Below are 25,528 nucleotides of genomic sequence, written 5' to 3'. Positions count from 1 at the left end.
CTTGGCAGGAAAAAAAAATACTATTAAAATATGATGTATGGAAAAAGAGGTCTGCCGGTTTTGCCTATTTTTTTCCCCAATTGTGCCTTGGGATTTGTGTTCCAGATCATCTATATGAGGCTGATCAGAGCATATGGTTTGTTTCTATTTAGGAAAGTATATTATTCATAAAATAATGCATTTCTTTGGGTTATATTAGGTAAAATGATTTTTAAAAGCTGCACATTATAACCAAACTCTCTACTTTGTGCATTTATATAAAAACCTTCAAGTTGCACCGTACATATCCAATGTGACAGATTTGCTGGTGCAGGATTTCTTTTAGATTTTTCCTGTCATAAACTTGCTTGGAAGCTTGGAAATGTGAGCCTTGCTCAATAACCGACAGTGCCAGAGCTGCGAAAAGTGATCTGCAGGGAGGGCTGATCTCGTCTTTCTCAAATCGGAGTGCCGTGTATCACCTGAAACAGAGAATGGTGTCCTCGAATGGAGCCTTTGGAGGTGGTCGGTGATAATCATGCCAACCAGCATGATTGGCATGACACTTTCAGTCCTTCTCTCCATCCGTACAAACCAGCGTCTGCATTTCCTGTGACGGGGTACATCTTTCTCCTTCTGTCCTGGCCACTTTTTACAGAGGCACGATCGAGAGCGTTTTAACAAACTGCATCCCTGTTTGTTTGGGGGCAACAGCGCCTCAGATAGAAAGTCCCTACAGAGAGTGGTGAGGACAGCCGAGAAGATTATAGGAAACTCATTTCCCATTATTCAGGATACTGCTTATAAGCGCTAGGTGATTAGAGCTCGGAGCATTATTAGAGGTCCCTCACACCCACTAAATGGTCTGTTTTTGTTGCTCCCCTCTGGGAGGAGGTTTCGAAGTATTTCTGGCAGGACTAGAAGATTCTGTAACAGCTTTGTTCCCTAGGCCATCCGTCTGGTAAACTCACAAGATTAGTTTTTCCCGCCATGTACATGCATACATCTGAACTAGGCTGTGTTGTTTCTCTGTGTCATATAATAATATATGTGGGTATGTGGGCATATGCATATTTATTTATTTATTTATTTTGTCATGTTTATATAGTGTACATTGGAGGTGATGAACCTTTGAGAGCTGTATGCAATGAAAGTTCATTTTAATGTATGCCAATTAATGTATCTTTAAAGTAGTGGTGGGTTGCTTCCGGTTCGGTCCGGTTCTTGCAAACCAGTAGTAACGGCAGCGGGAGGCTCCATCCACCTGGCCGGATGTCATCATGAACTATCTGCGCATGCGCACGCGTGCGCTCCTGTTGCAAACCAGTAGCGGAGGTAAGTAGAACCCTCCCCTGATTTAAAGTGACAGTAAGGTTATTCTAAGTCTAAACCTTTTCTCAGAGCTGGCGGGCCGAGTGATAGCAAGGAAGGAGGACTATGAAGCCCAGACAGCTTTACTGCCCCCTAATGGTCTAAATCAGTGGTGGGTTTCAAAATTTTTTACTACCGGTTCTGTGGGTGTGGCTTGGTGGGTGTGGCATGGCTTGGTGGGCGTGGCTTGGTGAGCGTGGCAGGGGAAGGATACTGTAAAATCTCTATTCCCTCCCCAATCCAGGGGAAGGTTACTGCAAAATCCCCATTTCCTCCCAATCAGCTGGGACTCGGGAGGCAGAGAATAGATGGAGGCGGGGCCAGTCAGAATTTTTACTACCGGTTCTCCGAACTACTCAAAATTTCTGCTACCTGTTCGTCAGAACCTGCTGAAACCCACCTCTGGTCTAAACAGAAGAAACCAGAAGCCCAGACGTATCTTCAGGGTGCCTGGCGTTCTGATCGTAAAGTGACCGCCACCTAGTGGCTGTGATTGGTTTCTTCAAACTATAACTTCGTAGCTGTCAATCAGCAGGACAGCTTAAAAGAGAAAGCGGAACCTTTCTGTGTAAAATAGGATCTTGCAAACAAGCTTACCGAAGGCTTTTTTATAAACAGCAATGAGAAAATAGATTACTGGGAGGGATATGATCGCGGGAGAAGACTAGTCACCAGAGTTTCTGTGTTGGTAATGGAGGAGTGGAAACCTTTTTGGTAGCAGGAGGAGGAGATAGGAAATTACGGTCTCCTTAGCAGCTCTGCCAGCCCCCTGCCCCAAAGGAGGGGCTCCCTGAGCCCCAGAGGGATTTAGAAGCTGTTTTTGGCTCCTCTCAAGATTGCAAGGTACATTTTAAATGTTCAAGAAAGAAAAAAAGCCATGTCCTCTGTGTAGCCTTATGGATTTTGCAAAGCATGATGGGAATTTTTACACAGGCTAAGAATTTAGATAGGCAGCTTATCGATTTAGTAAAATAAAACAAACTGAACTTTGTGGGAGGGATGACAGCTGGTTTTTGGCATCTGATGGCCAAGAATAACAACAAAACCAGCAGTTCTACCTTTTCCTATAAATTATCTCTCAGGCTCTGTGTTTTGCCCTTACAATTAATCATAGTCCTTTACTAGGCCTTTACACAGCTTTGGTGGTCAATTTTGGCTTTCATCTATACTACACTACCATGGATATACATGCACCCTGCTTGCACAGGCCAGATAATCTGATAAGTGGTCTTTGAAGAGTTTTATATCATTTGTTCCCTGTTGCCTTTGAGAAGGGCTGGAGAGCCGTTCTTAAAAAAAGTCTTCCCACTATCAGAAAAGTGAAAACCTGCCTAGCTAAATCATGGAAAGCTTCATAAATGCTTGGAGTTGCTGGGAATCATGCATATAAATTTTAAGAATTTTAAGAAGCAAAGGTAGTACCCCATAGTAATTAATACCTTAAACATCATTGACATTGGCAAAATCATTACTCACCATATTTTTCGGTGTAGAAGACACACTCCCCCCGCCCAAAAGTGGATGGAAATGTCTGTGAATCTTATAGAGTGAATGTTGCCAAAGCCCCGCCCACCCACTGGCCCCCACCCTTTGGTGTCTGCCTCCCAGAAGTTTGCCTCCTTGCAGCAAACAGCAAAGAGGCTGGTCAGCTTCAGCACAGCCTGATTTAGCACTAGCAGCTGATTGGCAGTTGGATCTGCCTCCCAGAATATCGCATATCAGTTGTTCCAGACTGTGGGGATTGCTGCCACCTATCGTCGCCGCCACCGCCCATCGCCGCCACCATCTATCGCCGCCTCCGTGTCCCATTTTTGGCCTCTGCGCGTACCATCTTCAGCACGTTCCAGGCGGTGGGGATAGGCGACGGTGGCGATCCCCGCCACCTGGAATGGGCCAAAAACAGGACGCATGGAGGCTGAAAATGGGGTGCGCGGAGGCCGAAAATGGGGCACACGGAGGTGGCGATCCCCATAGTCTGGAACGGCTGATTGGTGATATTCCAGAAGGCAAATCCAACAGCCAATCAGCTGCTCGTTCTAAATGAGGCTGTACTGAAGTTGACCAGGCTGTTTGCTGCAAGGAGGCAATGTGCTGGGAGGCAGAGGCAGAGGCAGATTTGTTTTTCTTGTTTTCGTCCCCAAAAGCTAGGTGTGTCTTATAGTCCGGAGCGTCCTATAGCCCGAAAAATATGGTAATTGTTAAAGCCAAATTTACTCATAACAGCTTACAACACCCTGTGACAATATCTTGAACACCATCAACATCTGCCTATCCCAGGTCCTTGGGAAGGACTTGATAGGTGGACAAAAATACAAGTCCAGCCTAAACATCTGGCTGCCTGTGTGATGGATAGTAATAATAATAATAATGTTTTGCTGCATGTCTGCAAGACAAGCATTCTAGGAAGAACCATCTAGTTCAGAGGTGGGTTTCAGCAGGTTCTGACCAGTTCTGGAGAACCAGTAGCGGAAATTTTGAGTAGTTTGGAGAACTGGTAGTAAAATTCTGACTGGCCCCGCCCCCATCAATTCTCTGCCTCCCGAGTCCCAGCTGATCGGGAGGAAATGGGGATTTTGCAGTAACCTTTCCCTGGAGTGGGGAGGGAATGGAGATCTTACAGTATCCTTCCCCTGCCACGCCCACCAAGCCATGCCACGCCCACCAAGCCACATCCACAGAACCGGTAGTAAAATTTTTTGAAACCCACCACTGATCCAGTTGCTGGGGCATGCATGGATATGTCAAAGCTTGAGGTTTTCAAAACATCAGGGATGGGGAAATTTTCATTTTGAGAAATTGTTCATTGCTCATGAATTTGGGCTCTGAAGTCTTAAATTTCACTAAAGCTCCAGTGACTTTTCTGATGTTTTAAATGAAGCAAATGTAGCCTTCAAGTGCTTTGGTACATGTCTTTTATTTGCGATAGCCAAGGAAAAGTGTATGAACAAAACGGATCACAAACCAGTAATAGAAAGAGTGGGCTAATTAATATAATTGTATTGAACTTACTACAGCTTTATCATAAAATAATCATGGCGTAGGAAATAATCAAGTATAGTTCAAATCACATTTGAAATTCCACCCTGACTTGACTGCAGGGAAAATTAACATAATTCACCCACTGAGCTGCTGTAGATCTGCAAAGGCTCCTTTCTCATCCAGGAAATATATTTTTCTCCAGGTTAAATGCAGGCAATGCTGGTTCTGCAGAAGGCAGTTGTGCATCTTGCTGGCTGATCGAGCCGACTGAATTACAGTCCTTGTTTCATTATTGGCTAACTATTGTATCTTGCAAAACGTTAAGAAACTAGGGAGGCTGATGCTGCCGACCAAACTTGGCTGCAACTGTGTTTAAGTATTACGCTTTTATGCAGTCAGAAATCCCAAGAACTCTTCTCATTTCCAAGAGTAGAACATTTCTGGAGAAATAACTCACTGCCTTTTAAAAAAATTTAATCCTGGAGAGCATCCAAAAGATCAAAATCGCTAAAACCGGTATCTAGAGGCTCTGGATCTCTTTTAGGCTTCCATGGTGTCCCAGGACATTGTGGTGGTTCTGGTAGATCCGGCAGCTGATGTAAGAAAATGGGGGGATCTGTAGAGGTACTTCTGATGTTAGGCTCCTGTTCCAGAAAAGCTTGACTTGGAGTTTCAACAGCTGGTAGAACTGTAACTTCTTCAGAAGAACTCTCTGTTGGCTTTTTATGCCCGTGTCTGTGGCCGTGTCTGTGGCCATGTCTGTGGCCGTGTCTGAGTTTGTGGACATGGCCATAGACCAACTTTTTTTCATGAGTGGGGCGTCCTCTCGGATCAGGATGGAAGTCCTCCACAACGCTTGGTTCTTCCGTTTGAGTAGCGACACTGCGTGCATTTCGGAAAGGGGTGAAACCAGGAGGTACCCTAAGTATCAGCTGAAATATTGTTTCGTTATTGGGAATTATCCAAGCAATGCATTTATTTAAATGCATTTAACGTAATTTATTCCACATTTCTATTTTAACAAAGCACTAATATACTGTAATTATATCAGCCAATTCTCCTCGTTATACAGGAGGCAGAAAATTAAAACCATCCCAAAGAGGGGGGCGGGGGAAATTCAAGAAAGCAAAGTGGCTGTCTGATGAGGCTTTGCAAATAGCTGAGGAAAAAAGGAAAGGGAAAGACAAGGGAGAAAGGGAAAGACATACCCAACTGAATGCAGATTTCCAGAGAATAGCAAAGAAAGATAAGAAGGCCTTCTTCAATGAACAAAGCAAAGGAATGGAGCAAAACAATAGAATGGGAGAGACTAGAGGTGCTGTCAAGAGAACTGGAGATATCAAGGGAACATTTCCTCCAAAGACGAGCATGATAAAGGACAAAAATAGTAAAGTAAAAGAGATGAAGAAGAGGTGGCAAGAATACACAGAAGAACTATACGAGGAAGGTCTTAATGTCCCTGATATTTATGAAGGTGTAATCACAGACCTCAGGCAAAGTCCAGTGGGCCTTAGAAAGCATCACCAAAACAATGAAGCTGTCCGCACACAAATGCTCGGAAGCTGTGCGCGCGCTCACATTTTCGGTGGACTGGTGGCGAAATTATTTGAAACCCAACATTGAGCCCAACCATCTTCTGTCTAGAATATCTTTTTTCCATCACTCAACATTTTATTACCTGAAGTTAAAGAGAAATAGGCACCTTCCCTTCCACCTAGAACAGGGGTCGGCAACGGGTGAAATTAAAAAATTTCCCCTACCGGTTCTGTGGGCGTGGTTTGTTAGGGGGGAAGGTCATGTGACTGGGTGGGAGTGGCCAATTCGACCTCACTCACATCGAGGGGCTCCTCAGCGGCCCCTCGCCTCCCAGCCACTCCTTGTTGCAAATGGCAGGAAAATGGGGAGGAGAATATTCCTGCCTGCCATCCTTCCCTCAGCATGTGCTGAGATTGAGGCATGGATGACAGGCAGGAAAATCCCCTTCCCCATTTTCCTGCCTTTCACAAAAACGGCTCCATTCTAGTTGCTCCCCCCCCATCCCCCTCCCTCCTGGGGACTACCTTAAAGGGACAGGCTGCAGCAGCTCAGTTCTGAATGGAGGGAGAAAAGTTAGCATTCTCTCTGCTGCATTTAACATTGAATTCTGTGGAATATCTAGCGGCTGGAAGAGGTGAATGGCGACCGGCTGGGTGTGGGTGGGGCCAAGGAGGGGTAATTACTACCAGTTTGGCGAACTGATGCCCATAATCCCTAGCGGTTCCCCCAAACCGGTTTGAACCGGTAGGATTTCACCCCGAGTTGGCAATCCGTGGCTCTGGAGCCGCATGTGGCTCTTTCATTCCTTTGCTTCAGCTCCCTGTCACTCCACAGTTAATAGCTGCACTAGGAGGAGACGCTATGGTGGGGGAACTGGACTTCTGGTTGGCAGAGGAAAAATTCTGGTCCAAATGCATCACATTTGCCCCTGCTCATGTATGCTATGCTCCAACCCCAATGAGCTTTTAACCATTTTTAAGAGGAAAACAATTTCATGAGTGCACTGCACACCATATTTCTTGAACTTCTTCTTTACCACTTCCTTTAATTTATCTTCATAACTTTATAAACTGAATATCTGAAAAGCTGGTTACCAATTCCTTGGGAAATATACCAATTTCTCTGGGCCTGTATGCTGATTTTCACGTTCTGTTTTTAGGAGGAGAATGTAATTGGGGAGAGGGTGAAGGCAGATTTGAATACCTCTGAAATTCGGGCCTCGCTGCAGGTTATTTGATGTTGAATGAATGACTCCCAGAGTTTCATGTAAACCCAGCCACGGCAGAACAACTGCTTCTGTCACACCAAACAAAACAAAAGGGGACACACTGATCTCTTGTTCAACATTGGTGTAAAAAACAATCTATGGCGTAGAACAGGGGTCTCCAATCTTGGCAACTTTAAGACTTGTGGACTTCAACTCCCAGAATTCAAGGTTGGAGACCCCGACATAGAATAATTATAATTTGAGTGCCATTATGGGAAAATGTTCATTTTTCCAAGAGATGACAAAATATTTGTTTTCTGACTATTTTGATGACTTTGGTCTATGATTTGGGAAAGAACAATTCTTTTAGAAGGTTAAGTCAGGGAATATAAATTAATACAATAAAATCATGACCTATTACCCCTATATCATTTTGTGTCTGGATCTGTGTGTCTCCGTGTGCATATATGTGACCACTCCCAATGAAGGGATGTGCAAATGTGTTGGGAATCTTAATTTCTAGATGACCCAGCACCTGTTTGAGGGGAAAAACTGGTTTATGGAGCTCTACTTCACCTAATTTTATCCCAATGCTATTTTCTTACTAAGATTTTCTAGTAACTAATTATGTTGTTGTTAGTTGCGAAGTTGTGTCCGACCCATCGTGACCCCATGGACAACATTCCCCTGGACCTTCCTGTCCTCCACCATCCTCTGGAGTCCATTTAAGCTCAGGCTGACGGCTTCAGTGCCTCCATCCAGCCACCTTGTTCTCTGCTGTCCCCTTCTTCTTTTTCTCTCAATCTTTCCCAGCTTTAGGCTCTTCTCCAGGGAGTCCTTTCTTCTCATTAGGTGGCCAAAGTATTTGAGTTTCCTCTTCAGGATCTGGCCTTCTAAAGAGCAGTCAGGGTTGATCTCCTCTAGGACTGACCGGTTTGATCACCTTGCAGTCCAAGGGACTTGCAGGGGTCTTCTCTAGCACCATAGTTCAAAGTTCAAACAAATTATAGTATTTTAGTAAACCAAAAAAATGGCTCTTGGTAGTTCAAAGTGGACATGAGGCCATCCTATTAATCCTTTGGTTTGTTTGAGTTAGGGTTTAGAGCTTGAGTAGAGATACATAGGATTGTCCTATCAGAAAGATTACCTCAAGGCTTAATATTCATCTATGGCAGTGTTTCTCAACCTTGGTAGCTTGAAGATGGGTGGACTTCAACTCCCAGAATCCCCCAGCCATCTTCAAGCTTCCAAGGTTGAAAAACACTGATCTATGGGAAATTGCATCATTTCTCACCATTATATTTCAAGTATGAACTTTAAAATTAACTCTTGTTCTCTGAAGTAAAATTAACAGATTAACAGAGTTGGAAGGGACCTTGTAGGTCACCTAGTCCGACCCCCCGCCTAAGCAGGAGACCCTACACCAGGGGTGTCAAACTCAAGGCCCGCGGGCTGCATCCGGCCTGCAGGGGTGCTTATATCTGGCCTGCCTGGTTGCCATGGAAACAACGAAGGACTGCCCCGCAGTGCCTCTGCCAGCAAAAACGGAGCTCCGGAGGACCGTACACGGGTCTTCCTGAGCTCTGTTTTTACTGGCGGAGGGTTGCAGGAGGCCGTTGCAGCTGTAAACGGAGCTCGCGAAGGCTGCACGTGGCCCTCCCAAGCTCCGTTTTCGCTTGGGCCACTACAGGCGCCCCCGACATGAGTGATGTCAAGATGGCCATGCCCACCCTGTCCAATCGCCCCCCAGCCCCCCCCCGAGGTCAAGCACAACCCTGATGCGGCCCTCAATGAAATCGGGTTTGACACCCCTCCCTACACTATTTCTGACAGATGGCAGTCCAGTCTCTTCTTGGAAGCTTCCAGTGATGAAGCTCCCAAAACTTCTGTATATTCTGAAATATTCCTCTTGAACTAATCCCAGTGTCATCCCGAAACTGCTTTTTCAAAAGGCAATTGGGCCTTTCTTGTTTTTCCTTGAAGACGTTTCGCTTCTCCTCCAAGAGAGGAGAAGCGAAATGTCTTCAAGGAAAACCAAGAAACTCCAGATGGCTTTTGAAAAAGCCCCTTTGGGACAACCATGACCTGGATGACTGAGAATCTCCATAGGCTTAATCCCAGGGTCTTACACCATCTTCAGCAGCGGTACAATCTTCAGTTAACTTCTCAACTTCAGCCTTGGAGCAATTTGTTTTCTGAATTACGAATTCAAATCGATACATTGTCCCAGCCACAATCTGAAATTCAAGGAGAAAAATGATTAGCAGCTGCATTTAGAATAGGAATAGGAATAGGAATAGGAATAGGAATAGGAATAGGAATAGGAATAGGAATAGGAATAGGAATAGAATAGAATAGAATAGAATAGAATAGAATAGAATAGAATAGAATAGAATAGAATAGAATAGAATATAGTTGGAAGGGATCTTGGAGGAATAGGAATAGGAATAGGAATAGAATAGAATAGAATAGAATAGAATAGAATAGAATAGAATAGAATAGAATAGAATAGAATAGAATAGAAAATAGTTGGAAGGGATCTTGGAGGAATAGGAATAGGAATAGGAATAGAATAGAATAGAATAGAATAGAATAGGACAGGACAGAACAGAACAGAACAGAACAGAACAGAACAACAGAACAGAACAGAACAGAACAGAACAGAATTCTTTTTTGGCCAAGTGTGATTGGACACACAAGGAATTTGTCTTTGGTGCATAGGCTCTCAGTGTACATAAGGAGAATGAAATACGTTCGTCAAGAATCATAAGGTACAACATTAAATGATAGTTATAGGGTACAAATAAGCAATTGAATCATACTAGGAAACAATCAATATAAATCGTATGGATACAGCAACAGGTTACAGTCATAACAGTCATAAGTGGGAGGAGATGGGTGATAGGAATGATGAGAAGACTAATAGTAATACTGTAGTAATGCAGACTGAGTGAATAGTTTGACAGTGTTGAGGGTATTTAGACCGGATGCTGAATAGCATGAACCAGGAAGAACAAAACAAACAAAAAAACCTTGGCTTGCTATCTGATCATCTCATGTTGGATTCTGTGGCCCCAAGGATCCATTCCTTCTCCAGGATTCTAATAAAAGGGCCAAAGAAAGATGGCCGTCCCTTAGAGGCATATAAGAAGCTGCCGTGGATCAAGTCAAACCATTGACCTACAATGCCCAGAATACTTGATGTTGACTGACAGGACTCTGCAAGGTTTGGATCAGGAATTCCTGTCTTTCCCAATGCTTACCGGAGATGTCAAGGATTCAAGTTGAGATCTTCTGCCCACAAGTATGTGCTTTGCTGCCAAAGTCATGCTCCTGAGGCACAGAGTTTCTGCTGCCTAATGGCCTTTCCTAGCTGATGCCTTCCAGCTTTCAGTCTCCAGACACTTTGACAAAATAGGTAGTCCTCAACTTACAACAGTTTGCTTAGTGATCATTCAAAGTTATGACGACACACTGAAAAGACTGATTTACGACTTTTTGTTGTGGTCCTTACGCGGCCTGTGCGGATTGTAGCTGATTCAGACAGCGAGGAGGCTGGTGTGGTGCTGCTCCAGCAGCCTGTGCAGCTGGCACTCGAGTCGGACAATGAGGAGGCTGGAGAAGATGTGGTGCCAGAAGCGGGAATTCAGCCAGGGCCTTCAGAACCTCCAGAAGCTCCCTTAAGTGAAGAGGACGAAGAGGAGGAGCCCCTTCTCGATGCACGGGCACACAGAGCTGCCAAAAGGCAGGAGTGGCTCCTCAGGAGGAGGTCTCCTTGAGAGTAAGGCTTGGGGCTAATTGGCCACTCCCTTAGCCCAGGGATGGGCAATTGTGGCTCTTTTACAACCTATGGACTTCAACTCCCAGAATTCCTGAGACAGCCGTCTCAGGAATTCTGGGAGTTGAAGTCCACAGGTTGTAAAAGAGCCACAATTGCCCACCCCTGCCTTAGCTTATTTAAGGAGGAACGCTGACTAAGTTGCAGGGAACAACTTAGTTCACATACCTCCGTGTCTTGTCTTGCTTATCTTATCAGCTTCCTGCAAATTGCTTCTGGGCATTCTGCCAACCATAGTAAGTTTTCAGTTATTCTTCTTTGAATTCTTGGCCAGCTGTTAATGCACTTAATTAACAGCCGTTGTTATAAAAGACTGATTTAATTTATTAAACTAAGGTTTGAACGGACTTTGTGTGTGCTGCGTTCTTTGGGGTCCGTAACTGGGGCAGAACACTTTTTTTCATACCTACAACCATTGTAGCATCCCCATGGTCACATGATCAAAACTCAGCTGCTTGGCAACGGATTCATATTTATGAAGGTTGCAGTATTCCCGGGCCATGTGATTGGCTTTTGTGATCTCACAAGCCAAGTCGATGGGGAAGCCGAGTTCGATTTACAACGTGTTACTAATTTAACAACTGCAGGGATTCACTTAACAACTGTGGTAAGAAAGGTCGTAAAATGGGACCAAACTCACTTAACAATCGTCTCGCTTAGCAACTTAAATTTTGGGCTCAGTTGTGGTCATAAATCCAGGACTATCTGTATCTGCACTACGTCTCTAACAGTGGTGGGTTTCAATTTTTTTTACTACTGGTTCTGAGGGCGTGGCTTGGTGGGCGTGGCTTGGTGGGCATGGCAGGGGAAGGATACTGCAAAATCCCCATTTCCTTCTGATCAGCTGGGACTTGGGAGGCAGAGAATAGATGGGGGCGAGGCCAGTCAGACTTTTTACTACCGGTTCTCCGAACTACTCAAAATTTCCGCTACCGGTTCTCCAGAACTGGTCAGAACCTGCTGAAACCCACCTCTGGTCTCTAAGATATAAAAATCTCTGGTCTTCCTGTATAAAAAATTTTTCTGCAGAGCTGGGAAGCTCAGAGGTGACTGTTTTAATCCAAACCAGATTTTTTTAAAAATCCAAAATTGCAATATAGTACTACATACAGGCAGAGTTCAAAGCTATTTGTAATTTTGATTACTTCTACATCTTTAGAACAGTTTAAGTACAGGTAGGCCTCAACCTACGACCGCAATTGAGCCTAAAATTTATGTTGCTAAGGGAAACATTTGTTAAGTGAGTTTTGTTTGACTTTCCTTGTCCCATTGGTTAAGTGAGCCACTGCAGTTGTTAAATTAGTAACACGGTTGTTAAGTGAACCTGATTTCCTTGTTGACTTTGCTTGTCAGAAGGTCGCAAAAGGGGATCACATGACCCCGGGACATGGGCCTAGGGCCAGGGGTGGGTTCTACTTACCTTTACTACCAGTTCGCAACAGGGCCGCATGCGCAGAAGCGTTTTCATGACGTCAGGGTCAGTGGGCGGGGCCTCCCGCCAGTTTTACTACCGGTTCTATAGAACCGGTGCGAACCGGGGGCAACCCACCACTGGCCAGGGCCATTGGGAGTTATGTGCTGACTCCGGAGTTTCCAGAGTCGGACATCAACGAGGCTTGGAGATGATTGGACCCTCCCATAAGACATAAAGGAGGAGCAAAGGGACATGAGCCTTTGCAGGAAGCAACTTTGTTTGTTCTGGTCAGTTTGAACTCTGAAGCTCCATTTTGACTTTGTGCTCCATTTGGCCTTGCAAAGCTAATTGGCAATTAGGTCTTTGGCAGCGTTTCAAGGGAGATAAAGGTGGGTGCTTATCAGCCTTATCCCAAAAGACTGTGGCAGACTTCTGTCGTCACAAACTGCTTGGGATTCATTACAGGCTGTGAATGAACATAATTCGCAGCCGTGGAAATAAAAAGATGGTTTTTGGGACTAAGCATGTGATTGTTACTGTCTCAGGAAGCCTGGGTCAGAACACACTGTAACCGTCATAAATGTAAGTCACTTGTCAAGCATCCAAATGCAAATCACGTGACCATGGGAATGCTGCAAGGTCATAAGTGTGAAAAATGATCATAAATTACTTTTTTCAGTGCTGTTGTAATTTTGAACAGTCACTAAGCAAGCTGTTGTAAGTCAAGGACTACCTGTATTTCAGAATAGCTTCCAAAGGCTCCATTGGTTTTTTTAATGGAAATAATGAACACACTTTATTTATTTATTTGTCATTTATCAATGCAAAGTTTCTGCAGCCTGAGGATCTGAACAGTGGTGGAATTCAATTTTTTTTACTACCGGTTCTGTGGGCGTGGCTTGGGTGTGCTGTGGCTTGGTGGCCGTGGCTTGGTGGGCGTGGCAGGGGAAGGATACTGCAAAATCTCCATTCCCTCCCCACTCCAGGGGAAGGATACTGCAAAATCCCCATTCCCGCCCCACTCCTGGGGGAAGGACACTGCAAAATCTCCATTCTCACCCAGCCAGAGGTGGTATTTGCCGGTTCTCCGAACTAGTCAAAATTTCTGCTACCAGTTCTCCAGAACCTGTCAGAACCTGCTGAATAGCACCCCTGGATCCAGGTTCAGACCAGGTTTTCTTAGCGAAGTTGCAATACAGCGGTAGAGATAAAATTCAAACCTGTTTTGTTGCTTCTATGACTCCTATAATTTTGAAATGAAAGTCACTGTTGTTTTTTGCGTTAAAGGATTCTATAGCAATTTGCAGAGGCTCCTTTAGTTCTGGGCTATCCGTTGCAATCGGGCGGGAGCAGCCACGACACACATGAATGGGCAGTCCCACTTTTTCTTCAACTGATGAAAATATATGGATGAAAAACACAGGTTTATATCAGGTTATTGTAAAAAGGAAAGACTAACAAGAATAGCAGCCTGCATTTATGTTGTTTTTTTTTGTAAGAGATTATTAAACACATTTTGGCCATGCAAAAAAAATGTGTGAGTGCAAATTGTTCTGTAGCAGTTTGAAATTTACTGTGGTTATTATCTAGAGTTGCATCATGGCCACCAATTTATGTATATAAAAAGAATGCTTTATTCCATTCCTCTATATAGTACTGCCTATTACAGGTAGCCCTCGACTTACCAAAGTTCATTTAGTGACCATTCAAAGTTACAACATCACTGCAAAAAGTGACGTATGACCATTTTTCACACTTATGACCGTGGCAGCATTGCCCATGGTCACATGCTTTACATTCAGATGCTTGACAACTGGCTCGTATTTATGACGGTCGTAAAATGGGGCAATATTCACTTAACAATTTTTTCACTTAACAACATAAATTTTGGGCTCAACTGTGGTCGTAAATCGAGGACTACCTGTACTAAAAATGGCAGACAGCATTGTCCTTCCTTGAGCCACTGGTTACTTTCAGGAACCACTGAAAACTGCTGAAAACAGGCTGGATAGGTAGTCCTCGAGTTACGAATGTAATGGAGCCTTCCTATTCTATTCGTAACCCAAGGATTCGTGGGAGTGAATCTCGTATCTTGAATGGGATCACTCCCTCCTTTCGCCCATGCATTTGCTAATCGAATGCGAGGCTCGTTAAGTGCATGTGAGGTATTTCACAGTAGGAAAGGCCATGGGAGGGGGGGTTCCTACTGATGGAACAGGCCACCTGCCTAAGACCACTCAAGGGCTCCCTGACCCACTGAAATACGTACCTTCCGCTGCGCGCTTAAGACGTTCATATTCCATCAAGCTGGCCTGACCTAAACTTTTCCTCTTTTTAAATGGGAATTTTAAATTTGGTTTTAAATTATTGGGGTTTTAAAATGGTTCAGCCAAATTTATTTAATTTGTTTTATCTCTATTTTAAATTTTGTATTTATATGTTTTATTTTATGGCTGTTCACCGCCCTGAGTCCTTCGGGAGTAGGGCGGTATATAAATTTAATAAACAAACAAACAAACAAATACCTCATGGTCCCCAAATTGCTTTCCCCCCAATCTGCCACTCTGCCTAGCGAGAGGCTGAAGAGGAGACTAGCAAGCAGTCTCCTCTTCAGCCTCTCAGCCACGTGCAGTTCCGTTTGGGATTCCGCGGGCCTCCCCCGGCTCATTGCAGGGCAAAATGGAGCTATTGAGGGATGAATCCGGCCCTCTGACTCTCTGTTTGGCCCTCCATAGGCCTCCCCTGGCCCGTTGCAGGCCCCAAATGAAGCCTCCAAGGGAGGCCTCTGGATGCCCGAATGGAGCTTCCGAGGGGTGGATCTGCCCCTCAGAAGTTCCATTTCAGCCGACAACATGCAGGACAAATGTTGCAGAGCCTCTGCGATTGTTTGTAAGGACGAACAACAGCTGTGGTGCTGCAAGATGCATAGTTTCGGGCCTTGTTTGCAAACTCTACGAGGTGCTTATCGCATAACTTCGAACATTCACTAACAGAATGTTCGAAAACCAGGGATTACGTGTATATCAAAAACATGCGGCATCAGCATTTTATTGGCTTGAGGAAGGAGGATGCTGTCCACCAATTTTAGTAAGTGTCAGCTCCTTCATATCTATGAGCCATCCTTAAGTCAAACATTTTTAACCCAGGGACAGGCTGTAAGTAATTCTGGAAGCCAAATTAACCTGATGCTTTTTGATCATTTCTGTTTTTAGATGGCCAATGATTGTTTGTGATGGTGGCAAATATCTGTAGTTCAGGTGTAGGATGAGGGTGGAGGTTCGTTCTCCAAGCTTGTGGGTTGGTTTCCAAAGATTTCATTACCAGGCTAAGTAACATCTTCAGCGGCGTTTAGGGAACCTGCTAACGAAATGTTCAGAAACCAACCCACAAGCTCAGAGAGTAAACCTCCGCCCTTCAATCTTTGTGTCTCCAAATCTTGAACTGCAAGTCGCATCAACCTCTCTACTTTGTCTGGTTGGCTGAGGCCTGATGGGTTCTACCTATACCCTGCATCTTTTGGAAGTATGGCCAGAGAGGAGGATGATTATGGGAACTCTAGTTCAACAACTTTATCAGGGCTTTGACATCTACCCTGTTTCCCTGAAAATAGGACCCAACCGGAAAATAAGTCCTAGCATGATTTATTAGGATGCTTGTAATATAAGCCCTAACCCCAAAATAAGCCTCAGTTAAGATTGTCAGACAGATGGGTGCATCTGTACTAAATGTACTGTATTTTCCCCAAAATAAGACCTAACCAGAAAATAAGACCTAATGCGTCTTTCGGAGCAAAAATTAATATAGGACCCGGTCTTATTTTCGGGGAAACATGGTATAGTAGAAGATCCTAAAGAACTGAATGCATGCAATATGAATTTGTCATCGCCAAGATACTTCAAACACTTCTGAATCAAGTGGTTACAAAGCACTTGTTGCTGCAGAAGGGCGGTATAAAAATCAAATCAAATAAATAATAAAATAAAAGTTCTCTGTGGGCGCTCCTACCCTCTGGAATGAGTTACCCACCGAGCTCCGGACGGCGCCTGATCTCCGCTCCTTCCGTCGAGACCTAAAGACTTGGCTATGTCAACAAATGGGCCATTTGGGCTGAGTTCTGATTCTGGGGTTTTATTATTTATTATTTTGACTTTAATTGGTTTTAATTAGATTCTTCTTTTATCATTGTATGTTTTTAGCTTGTGTTCGCCGCCCTTTGTCCCTTGGGAAAAGGGCAGCATATAAATATGTGTTAAATAAATAAATAAATAAATAAATAAATAGTTACAAACCTTGCACTTTGCAATCCTGTTGTGCATGGACCAGTGTGTTTGCATTGTCAATGTGGGCAGTAACTGTACAGGAACCTTCTTGCTGGAAAAGGAAAAAAAAATATATGAGAAGGCTAAACTGTGCATTTTATCAAGCAGCTCCTTTGTTTCACTCAGTTTTTCCAGATGGCATCCCTGTGAGTATGACTGGCACAAAGTACGAGCTCATGCACAGAATACATATCCCCTATTCCAGATAACTTGCACCCAGAGAGAAGGCCTTTTGCTATATGCACATGGCATCAGATTATCTTGGCCTCTACCATTCTGCAGGATATAGGGAAAAGCTTTCATCTCTTCAAATCTTGAGGCAGAATTCTTTTAACAAACTGAGTTTTTTAATCTTGCTAATCCTGACATGGCCCATATTGCTGATGCTGATCTATCTCAAAGGAAGTAATGGAATATTTTTCCATTATTTGTATTTCTCTGTGTTTTTCCAGGTCTTACTATCGTAAATGGAGAGAGAGAGGGAGGAAGGGAGGGAGAGAGAGAGAGAGAGATAATCTCTATCTATCATCCATCTATCATTTATCTATCCATCCATCTATCTCTATTGCAATAGCACTTACTTATATGTCGCTTCACAGTGCTTTACAGCCTTTTCTAAGCAGTTTATAGAGTCAGCATATTGCCCCCAACAATCTGGGTCCTCATTTTAGCCACCTCGGAAGGATGGAAGGCTGAATCTACCTTGAGCCTGGTAAAATTCGATCCGCCAAATTGCAGTCAGCCAGCAGAAGTAGCCTGCAGTACTGCACTCTAACCACTGCGCCACCGTGGCTCATCTATCTATCTATCTATCTATCTATCTATCTATCTATCTATCTATCTATCTATCTATCTATCTATCTCTAATCTGTCATCTATCTATGTCTATCTATGTCTATCTATCTATCTATCTATCTATCTATCTATCTATCTATCTATCTATCTATCAGCTATCTATCTCTATCTAATCTGTCATCTATCTTTATCTACCTAGCCTAGGAATATGACATAAAAGAAGTTAACTTACCCCTTCAGGAAGATGTCTACATGCTGGGCTCAAATCTAGAAATTCACTCTTGGAACAATTTGTTTCTTTTATCGAATATTCCAAATTGTAATTCCATCCATTAACCACCTGCAAGAAATTTAAGAGAAGTTGCACAGAACAAGTATCTTGTTAAGAGAAATTACAATGGTACTTTGGGACTCAATTGCTTTGAAACTCATTGAATTTTGGTACTCAACGCATTTTGACGAGAAAATTTTGTCCCGGTACTTGACATTTGTTTGGTACTCAACGTGGAAGCTAGAACTTGTTGGTGTCAGTTGCCTCGTGACTCACTACTCCTTCCAGCCAAAACAAAGGTGACACGTTAGTCATGCAGTAACTCTTACTCTGTGCATATCTCCAAGATATGCACAGAGTGGTGCGCTTCAAGGCTTTGGTCACCACCTTTAGAGCGCTCCATGGCTCGGGACCTGGTTACTTACGGGACCGCCTGCTACCACAAACAGCCTCCCACCGGCCGGTACGCTCTCATAGAGAGGGGCTCCTCCGGGTGCCGTCAGCCAAACAGTGTCGACTGGCAACCCCTAGAGGGAGGGCCTTCTCTGTGGGGGCACCTACTATCTGGAACGAGCTCCCCACCCCGGAGATACGGAGGATCCTGGATCTGTGCACTTTCCGTCACACTCTCAAGTCCTTTTTATTCCACCAAGCTGTCCTAGCCTAATTTTTTCCCCTTTTTTCTTTGTTCTTTTTACAATATACATTTTAATCTGTTTTAAATTATTGGGGTGTTTTAAATTTGTCTTGGGCCAAATTGTTTAATTCGATTTTATTCTGCTTTTAAATTTTGTATTTATGTGTTTTACTTTGTGGCTGTTCACCGCCCTGAGTCCTTCGGGAGTAGGGCGGTATATAAATCTAATAAAAAAATAAAATAAAATAAAAAGATTTCTTCCAACTCTGTTATTCTATTCTATTCTAAATACTTAAAAACCACTTAAAAGTCAGTGTAGTTTTATCTTAGCGTCTGTGATCATCTTGTGTATTTTTGTGCTTCTTTTCCTCATCGGTACAAGTGAATAGAATAGAGCTGGAAGGGACCTTGGAGGTCTTCTAGTCCAGCCTCCTGCTCAAGTAGGAGAACCTATACCATTTCAGATAAGTGACTGTCTAGTCCAGTGATGGCTAACCTTTTTGCTGTCGTGTGCCAAAAGCGGGGGGAGCACAGGGGGTCGCACACATGCATGCCCACACCCATAATTCAATGCACACCCCCACGCATGGACGTGTGACTCCCTGTGCTTCCCCCGCTTTTGGCACGTGATGGCATGGTGGGCCTGGTAGGCTCGTTTTTCACTCTCCCCAGGCTCCAGAGCCTTTCTAGGAGCCTGGGGAGGGCGAAAACAGCCTTCCCCACCCCCCCGAAGGCCCTCTGGAGGCTGGAAATGGCCCTTTTGCCAACGACCAGTGGGAAACAGGCCATTTCCAGCCTCCAGAGGGCCTCCCCAGGCTCCTAGAAAGACTCTGGAGCCTTGGGAGAGCAAAAAACGGGCTTTTCCCACCCACCCCCAGAGGGCCTCCAGAGGCTGGAAACAGCCTGTTTCCCGACTTCTGGTGGGCCCGAAGGTGGAGCTGAACTATGGCAATGCTTGTGTGCCCACCGATATGGCTCCGTGTGCCATCTGTGGCATGTGTGCCATAGGTTCACCATCATGGGTCTAGTCCCTTCTTAAAAACCTCCAGTGAGGGAGCGCCCATGATTTTTGAAGGCAACTTCTGTTCCACTGGTTAGTTGTCCTCACTGTTAGGAAGTTTCTCCTTAATTCCAGGTTGCTTCTCTCTTTGGTTAGTTTCCAACCATTGTTTCTTGTCCTGCCCTCTGCTGCTTTGGAAAATAAATTGACCCCTTCTTCTTTGTGGCAGCCCACAAGCACGGGTAAAGTGAAGTTTTTTTTAAATTTAATCTAAGTATTTCTTGTGAATGAAGGCGAATATATGTGTCCCAGGATAATGTTGCAGGATCTAATCTGGGTCGGTCATCGGGACAAGCGGTTAAGTCTTCCGAGCTTTCAGACTCGTGCTGAAGCCTGGTGTATGATATTTATAGTGCCTATTGTATATGGCTTTTTAGATGTTGATTGGGGTGTATTGATGGCTGACTTTTAAGTTGTTTTTAAGTATTTAGAATAGAATAACAGAGTTGGAAGGGACCTTGGAGGTCTTCTAGTCCAACCACCTGCTCAGGCAGGAAACCCTGCACCATTTCAGACACATGGTTGTCTAATCTCTTCTTAAAAACTTCTCATGTAAAGCAGGGGTGAAATTAAAATTTGTTACTACCGGTTCTGTGGGCGTGGCTTGGTGATGCAAAAAAATGCAAAGAAATGAATTTTTTAAAAAGCCTCTCTGACGATCCCAGCTGAGTTGTTTGATCGTCAGATAATTTTTTAAAAGCCTATATGACGATCAGGCAACTCAGCTGGGATCGTCAGAGGCTTTTCAAAGCATTTTTTAAACCACCTTTTCCCCGGAAGAGGTTGCAGAAAAAAATGCTTTGAAAAGCCTCTGATGATCCCAGCTGAGCCACGCTTTTTAAAACGCTTTTAAAAGTAAAAAAAAAAGCCTCTGATGATCATGCAGCTCAGCGGGCATGGTGGGGTGGGGGGGCTCAGGGATTTTTGCTACCGGTTCTCTGAACCATCTGCCACCATCGCTACTGGATCAGGTGATCCGGTCCGAACCGGGAGCATTTCACCCCTGATGTAAAATAATGATATACAATCCTATCTTTTTATGTATTGCCTTAAAAATGTGCATTGGTTTTTGTTTGGGAACACATGATATTTATTTATATTATTCCATATGGGAAAAATTTGCTTGGTACTCATCATTTTTGGTACTCATCGCACCTCCCAGAACCAATTAATGACAAGTATCCAGGTACCACTGTAGTTTAAATAAAACCACACAGACTACTATCCGAATTATATTTATAATTTGTGTGTTTTACCAAGATTTGACTGGGCTGTTGTTTTTTTTTAAACAAGTGAAGGTTTCACAAACATACCCAAGGGGAGGACATTCCACGTTTTCAGATTTAACTATAAATCCATCCAAATCACCTAATTCTGGAAAATTAAAATGGGGCATTATTGCAACATATACCGACCAATATATACCATATACCAACATATACCACCGTGAGGGATGTGGTGGCTCAGTGGCTAAGACATCGAGCTTGTCGATCGAAAGGTCGGCAGTTCAGCAGTTCGAATCCCTAGTGCCGCGTAACGGGGTGAGCTCCCGTTACTTGTCCCAGCTTCTGCCAACCTAGCAGTTCGAAAGCACGTAAAAAATGCAAGTAGAAAAATAGGGACCACCTTTGGTGGGAAGGTAACAGCGTTCCGTGCGCCTTTGGCATTTAGTCACATGACCATGGAGAAGTCTTCGGACGGCGCTGGCTCTTTGGCTTTGAAACGGAGATGAGCACCGCCCCCTAGAGTCGGGAATGATTAGCACATATGTGCAAGGGAAACCTTTACCTTTACCTTATACCAACCTGACGGGTCGCTTTTTTCATTTCTTTAACTTCGAATAAGGCGGATTGTTGACTCTGATTGTTAAATTGCCGTATGGTGAATCTCACAATAGGAAGCACTTCCAAACTCTTAGGATCTATGGGATGCCAGCACCCCAGGCAATTTGCAAAAGATTGTACTACGTTCTCCTGTCCTGAAAGCAAGCCAACCATAAATTAGAAAAAGGGAAACAAAAGCAAAGAAATTAAAAGTGAAAGTAACATGGAAATTACTGCAGCACTCAGTACACAAACAGGTAAAGGTCAGAGATTAAAGAAAGGGCAAGGAATGAAAATAGTAGTTTAGGAAAGGATGAACGATATGGGGCAATTCAGTGGTGAAATCCAAATTTTTTTACTGCTGGTTCTGTGGGTGTGGCTTGGTGGGCATGATGTGGCTTGGTGGGCATGGCTTGGTGGGCATGGCAGGGGAAGGATACTGCAAAATCCCCATTCCCACCCAATCTGGGACCAGCCAGAGGCGGTATTTGCCGGTTCTCCGAACTACTCAAAATTTCTGCTACAGGTTCTCCACAACCTGCTGGATTTCATCCCTGGGGCAATTCATCTTTAGAGAAATTAATGGTACACAAACAATTATATCGTACGTTGCCTTTCAACACTGAGGTTTATTATGTTTAATCTTTGCGCATATGGTAGTGTGGGAAGCCCCCCCCCAAACAATGAAATATTTTGGGAAATATTAAAAAAAAGGCAGAATATTATATTTCCCTAAATGAAGAAACATGCTCTTAAAGACTGAAATCAGCCCCCAAGCCTTTCTTAATAGCCCATAGTAGATGCCAGCACTTAAGGAGGTAAAGAGTTTATTGAAAGAAGAAACCAACTATCTAGATAGCTCTATTCATAAGCAAAGCAAATACTGCAGGCGGAAATCAATTCAAGACGGGATATTTCAAAACTCCTTGCAGCAAGGTTTGACAACTAACAAAGGTGGAATGGTAGGATTAGAACAAGCAGTCCCTCACCCAAGATCCAGCATAGGATGAAAGCCATTAGCCACAATAGGAATTTATTTATTTTATTTATTTTGTTTTATTTAGCTTATATGCTGCCCTATCTCCAACGGACTCAGGGCGGCTCACAACAATAAAATCCACAATAACCACAGTGCAAAGTTAAAATACCCAATTAAACCAGATAAAAATTAAAAAACCCATATAAAACCCCTCAGTCCAGGCCAGGAGACTTGAATAACCAAGTTTTTAATTCGTGGCAGAAAGTGCGAAGGTCAGGGGCCAGCCGGAGCCCCAAGGGGAGTTGCCCAACACCCTTTCAGAACACAAGGCCCTTCATTGCACCCCCTCCCAGAAGAGTTCCAACTTCAAAGTCACAGAAACCTATGCTTCCCATACCAGATAACTGCGTAGATTGTGAGGATCTAAGTGACAGTAAGGTGGGAGACTTATCACCTGCTATGCTTCAAATGTTGCTGCAAAATTTAACTTTTTTCCCACGTTGTAGTATCTGGGCTGAACCATGAACTTGTTCAAATTCATGGTTTTCCTGAATTTTAAAATCTTATACTCCAAAAAATGCGGTAATTCTATAGACGGTTCAGACTATAAGACGCACCTACCTTTTTGGGGGGAGGAAAACAAGAAAAAAAAAATCTGCCTCTGCCTCTGCTGCTGCCTCCCAGCAATTTGCCTCGTTGCAGCAAACAGCAAACAGCCTGCTTTAGTTTCATTTTCAGCACATCCTGATTAGCACAAGGAAAAAAAAAATCTGCCTCACAGCAGTTTGCCTCCCGATCCAACAGACAATCAACTGCTTGTGCTAATCAGGCTGTGCTGAAGCTGAAATGGGCTGTTTGCTGTTTGCTGCAAGGAGGTAAATTGCTTGCAGCAGAAGCCAAAGGATGGGAACCAGCGGGTGGGTGGGGCTACATTCGGTGTATAAGACACACCCAAATTTTCACCCTCTTTTAGGGGGGAAAAAGTGCATCTTATACTCCGAAAAATACGGTAATAGCTGATCAAATCTCTAATAGAGTTGGAGAGAAGGGATGGAGAAGATGTCCTAATTGTCCCTTTTTTTTTTATCCAAGCACAAAGAGGAATTTTTGTAGAGGCAGAAGTGCATTTTTTGGGTCATTTTTGAATCTTAACTTTGAAAACACAATATCCTGGCCACTGAATGCTGCTGACAGCTAGGTGTCACCATTACATTGGGAACATGTTTTAAACCACAAAGATTTTTTTTTTTAAAAAAGCAAACCCTGCCTTTTTATTTTAAAAAGTTTAGTTCAATGATGTCGCTTAACAATCTGAGATGCACCTGCACAGACATTTTGCACAGGGATTGCTGGAGAAGGACTAACTCTCGCGACTGAATTCACCAACATATATTGCAAATCTTTAGAACTGATAGATGGAAAGAAACAGAATAACACAGTTGGAACCTGCTGGATTTCACCCCTGCCCTATGTGCTGTGGTTGGCACAGCTCTATTTTTTTTTCCATTTTTAATTTGGTCAGCAGAACAATGACTTTAGTGCAGCCAAAATACAATGTTCCACAAAGCTGGATTGATTTCTGCATTGAAAAGTGGAGCCTGTTTGTGTGTGGAAAGTGAAGGAGTTGTGACTGAAAATCTCATTTCTTTTTCACCTATCTCCATTAGTCCAAGTTTTGGAGAAAAAGTTTAGCTATGATAAGCAAGGGTGTGTGTTTAGAATAGAATAGAATAACAGAGTTGGAAGGGATCTTGCTTGGAGGTCTTCTAGTCCAATCCCCTGCTTAGGCAGGAAACCTTATTTGGAGAAGAACATCTAGCACAACCTACATTAGCTTTTTAAAAAATTGTTGTTTAAGGGTATTTGGGTTGATTAAGATGAGAAAGGAGGAAAGGCATTAAGGGAAAAGACATTCGTTGTGCTCTCTAAAATCCCTCATCACTAAAATTGAACTTACTTTTCCCATGGGAATTTTATGGAGTAATATCTTAATGTAGGAATTTTTGGAGAATGATAAAGGGCTGAATGGTTTAAAAGTCTTAACTTTAAACCATTTGGTTGTTTTATTGTTGTTCAAAAATCCCAAACAGTTTTTCCCCGTTCTATTTCAACAATGTGCAATTCCTTATTTGGCAAGCGAGCAATCCACTTCTTAAATGTCACCTGGCCCACAATGTACTAAGTTACACAACGGAAAACGAAGGTGGAGTTACTCTAGTATCACCCTTTCCTGATTTTTTTCCCTTTCACAAGTATTGGTTTAAATCAGATCACTGATTTTCCCCCACCCCCTCCATTATCATCAAGAGTAGGATAGGAAAATGGTTACATATCTATATCTATATCTATATCTATATCTATATCTATATCTATATCTATATCTATATCTATATCTATCTTAAAATTTACTTACCTGGGCCAAATTTGCAATTCTGTGATATTGACTCTTGTGAGGCAATATCAATGATAGCTGTACAGTTTCCATAATCCTGTGACAGAAGAAAAGAGAGACATCAGTTGAGCTCTTATGTGTTCAGTGGGACATCACAGGAGTTGCCAAGGAGTTGTGTATATTCACTTTCCACTGTTAAGAAGTAGAATTCATCACATTTCATAGCTTTTTGATATTGTTTGATAATCTGTCAAGGGGTTGGTAGTGCTGCCTATACTTAAATACAGGTAGTCCTTGACTTATGACCACAACTGAGCCCAAAATTTCTCTTGTTAAATGAGACATTTGTTAAGTGACTTTTGCCCCATTTACGACCTTTCTTGCCTCGGTTGTTAAGTGAATAACAGCAGTTGATAAATTAGTAACCCAGTTATTAAGTAAATCTGGCTTCAGAAGGTTGCAAAAAGTGATCACATGATTTTGGGACACAGCAATGGTCATAAAATACATCTGAATTTTGATCACATGATCATGGAGAATACTGGAAAGGTCATAACTGTGAAAAACAATCATTAGTCACTTTTTTTCAATGCAGTTGTAACTTTTAACGGTCTCTGTTAAAAGTCGAGGACTTTTGTTGTAAGTCGAGGACTTCTTGTATTGCAGTTAAGATCCTATATTTTTTATAATGTGTGATGGAACGCATGCAGATAGATCTTTGGGGAGACCAATAAAGCATTGTATTTTCTCAGTTGGGTAGATGGTAATCTTCATTTGTTATCATATCATTTGGCTGTGCCTAGTGGAATAGACAGATAGATGATGATGATAGATAGATAGATAGATAGATAGATAGAAAGATAGATAGATAGATAGATAGATATAGATAGATAGATGGAAAGATAGATAGATAGATAGATGATAGATA

General features: G+C 43.2%; 1 protein-coding gene across 1 annotated transcript in view; it reads right to left on the bottom strand.

Moving 5' to 3' along the window:
* Nucleotides 1-4,245: 4,245 nt before the first annotated feature.
* KNG1 (kininogen 1) overlaps nt 4,246-25,528 on the bottom strand; it is a 32,871-nt gene continuing 11,588 nt past the window's right edge. The window contains exons 3-10 of the mRNA XM_034438886.3: nt 24,622-24,697; nt 21,212-21,384; nt 17,671-17,778; nt 16,614-16,695; nt 13,545-13,717; nt 9,202-9,309; nt 7,069-7,161; nt 4,246-5,261 (exon numbers count right to left, since the gene is read on the bottom strand). Coding sequence (XP_034294777.2) covers nt 4,803-5,261; nt 7,069-7,161; nt 9,202-9,309; nt 13,545-13,717; nt 16,614-16,695; nt 17,671-17,778; nt 21,212-21,384; nt 24,622-24,697 — 1,272 coding nt within the window. The 3' untranslated portion in view covers nt 4,246-4,802. The remainder of the gene's footprint in view (nt 5,262-7,068; nt 7,162-9,201; nt 9,310-13,544; nt 13,718-16,613; nt 16,696-17,670; nt 17,779-21,211; nt 21,385-24,621; nt 24,698-25,528) is intronic.

The sequence above is a fragment of the Pantherophis guttatus genome, chromosome 6, assembly GCF_059756535.1.
Source record: "Pantherophis guttatus breed Tessera chromosome 6, ASM5975653v1, whole genome shotgun sequence".
Classification (NCBI taxonomy): Eukaryota; Metazoa; Chordata; class Lepidosauria; order Squamata; family Colubridae; genus Pantherophis; species Pantherophis guttatus.
The sequence above is the reverse complement of the archived record's forward strand: the minus strand, read 5'-3'. Positions and strand labels throughout refer to the sequence as shown.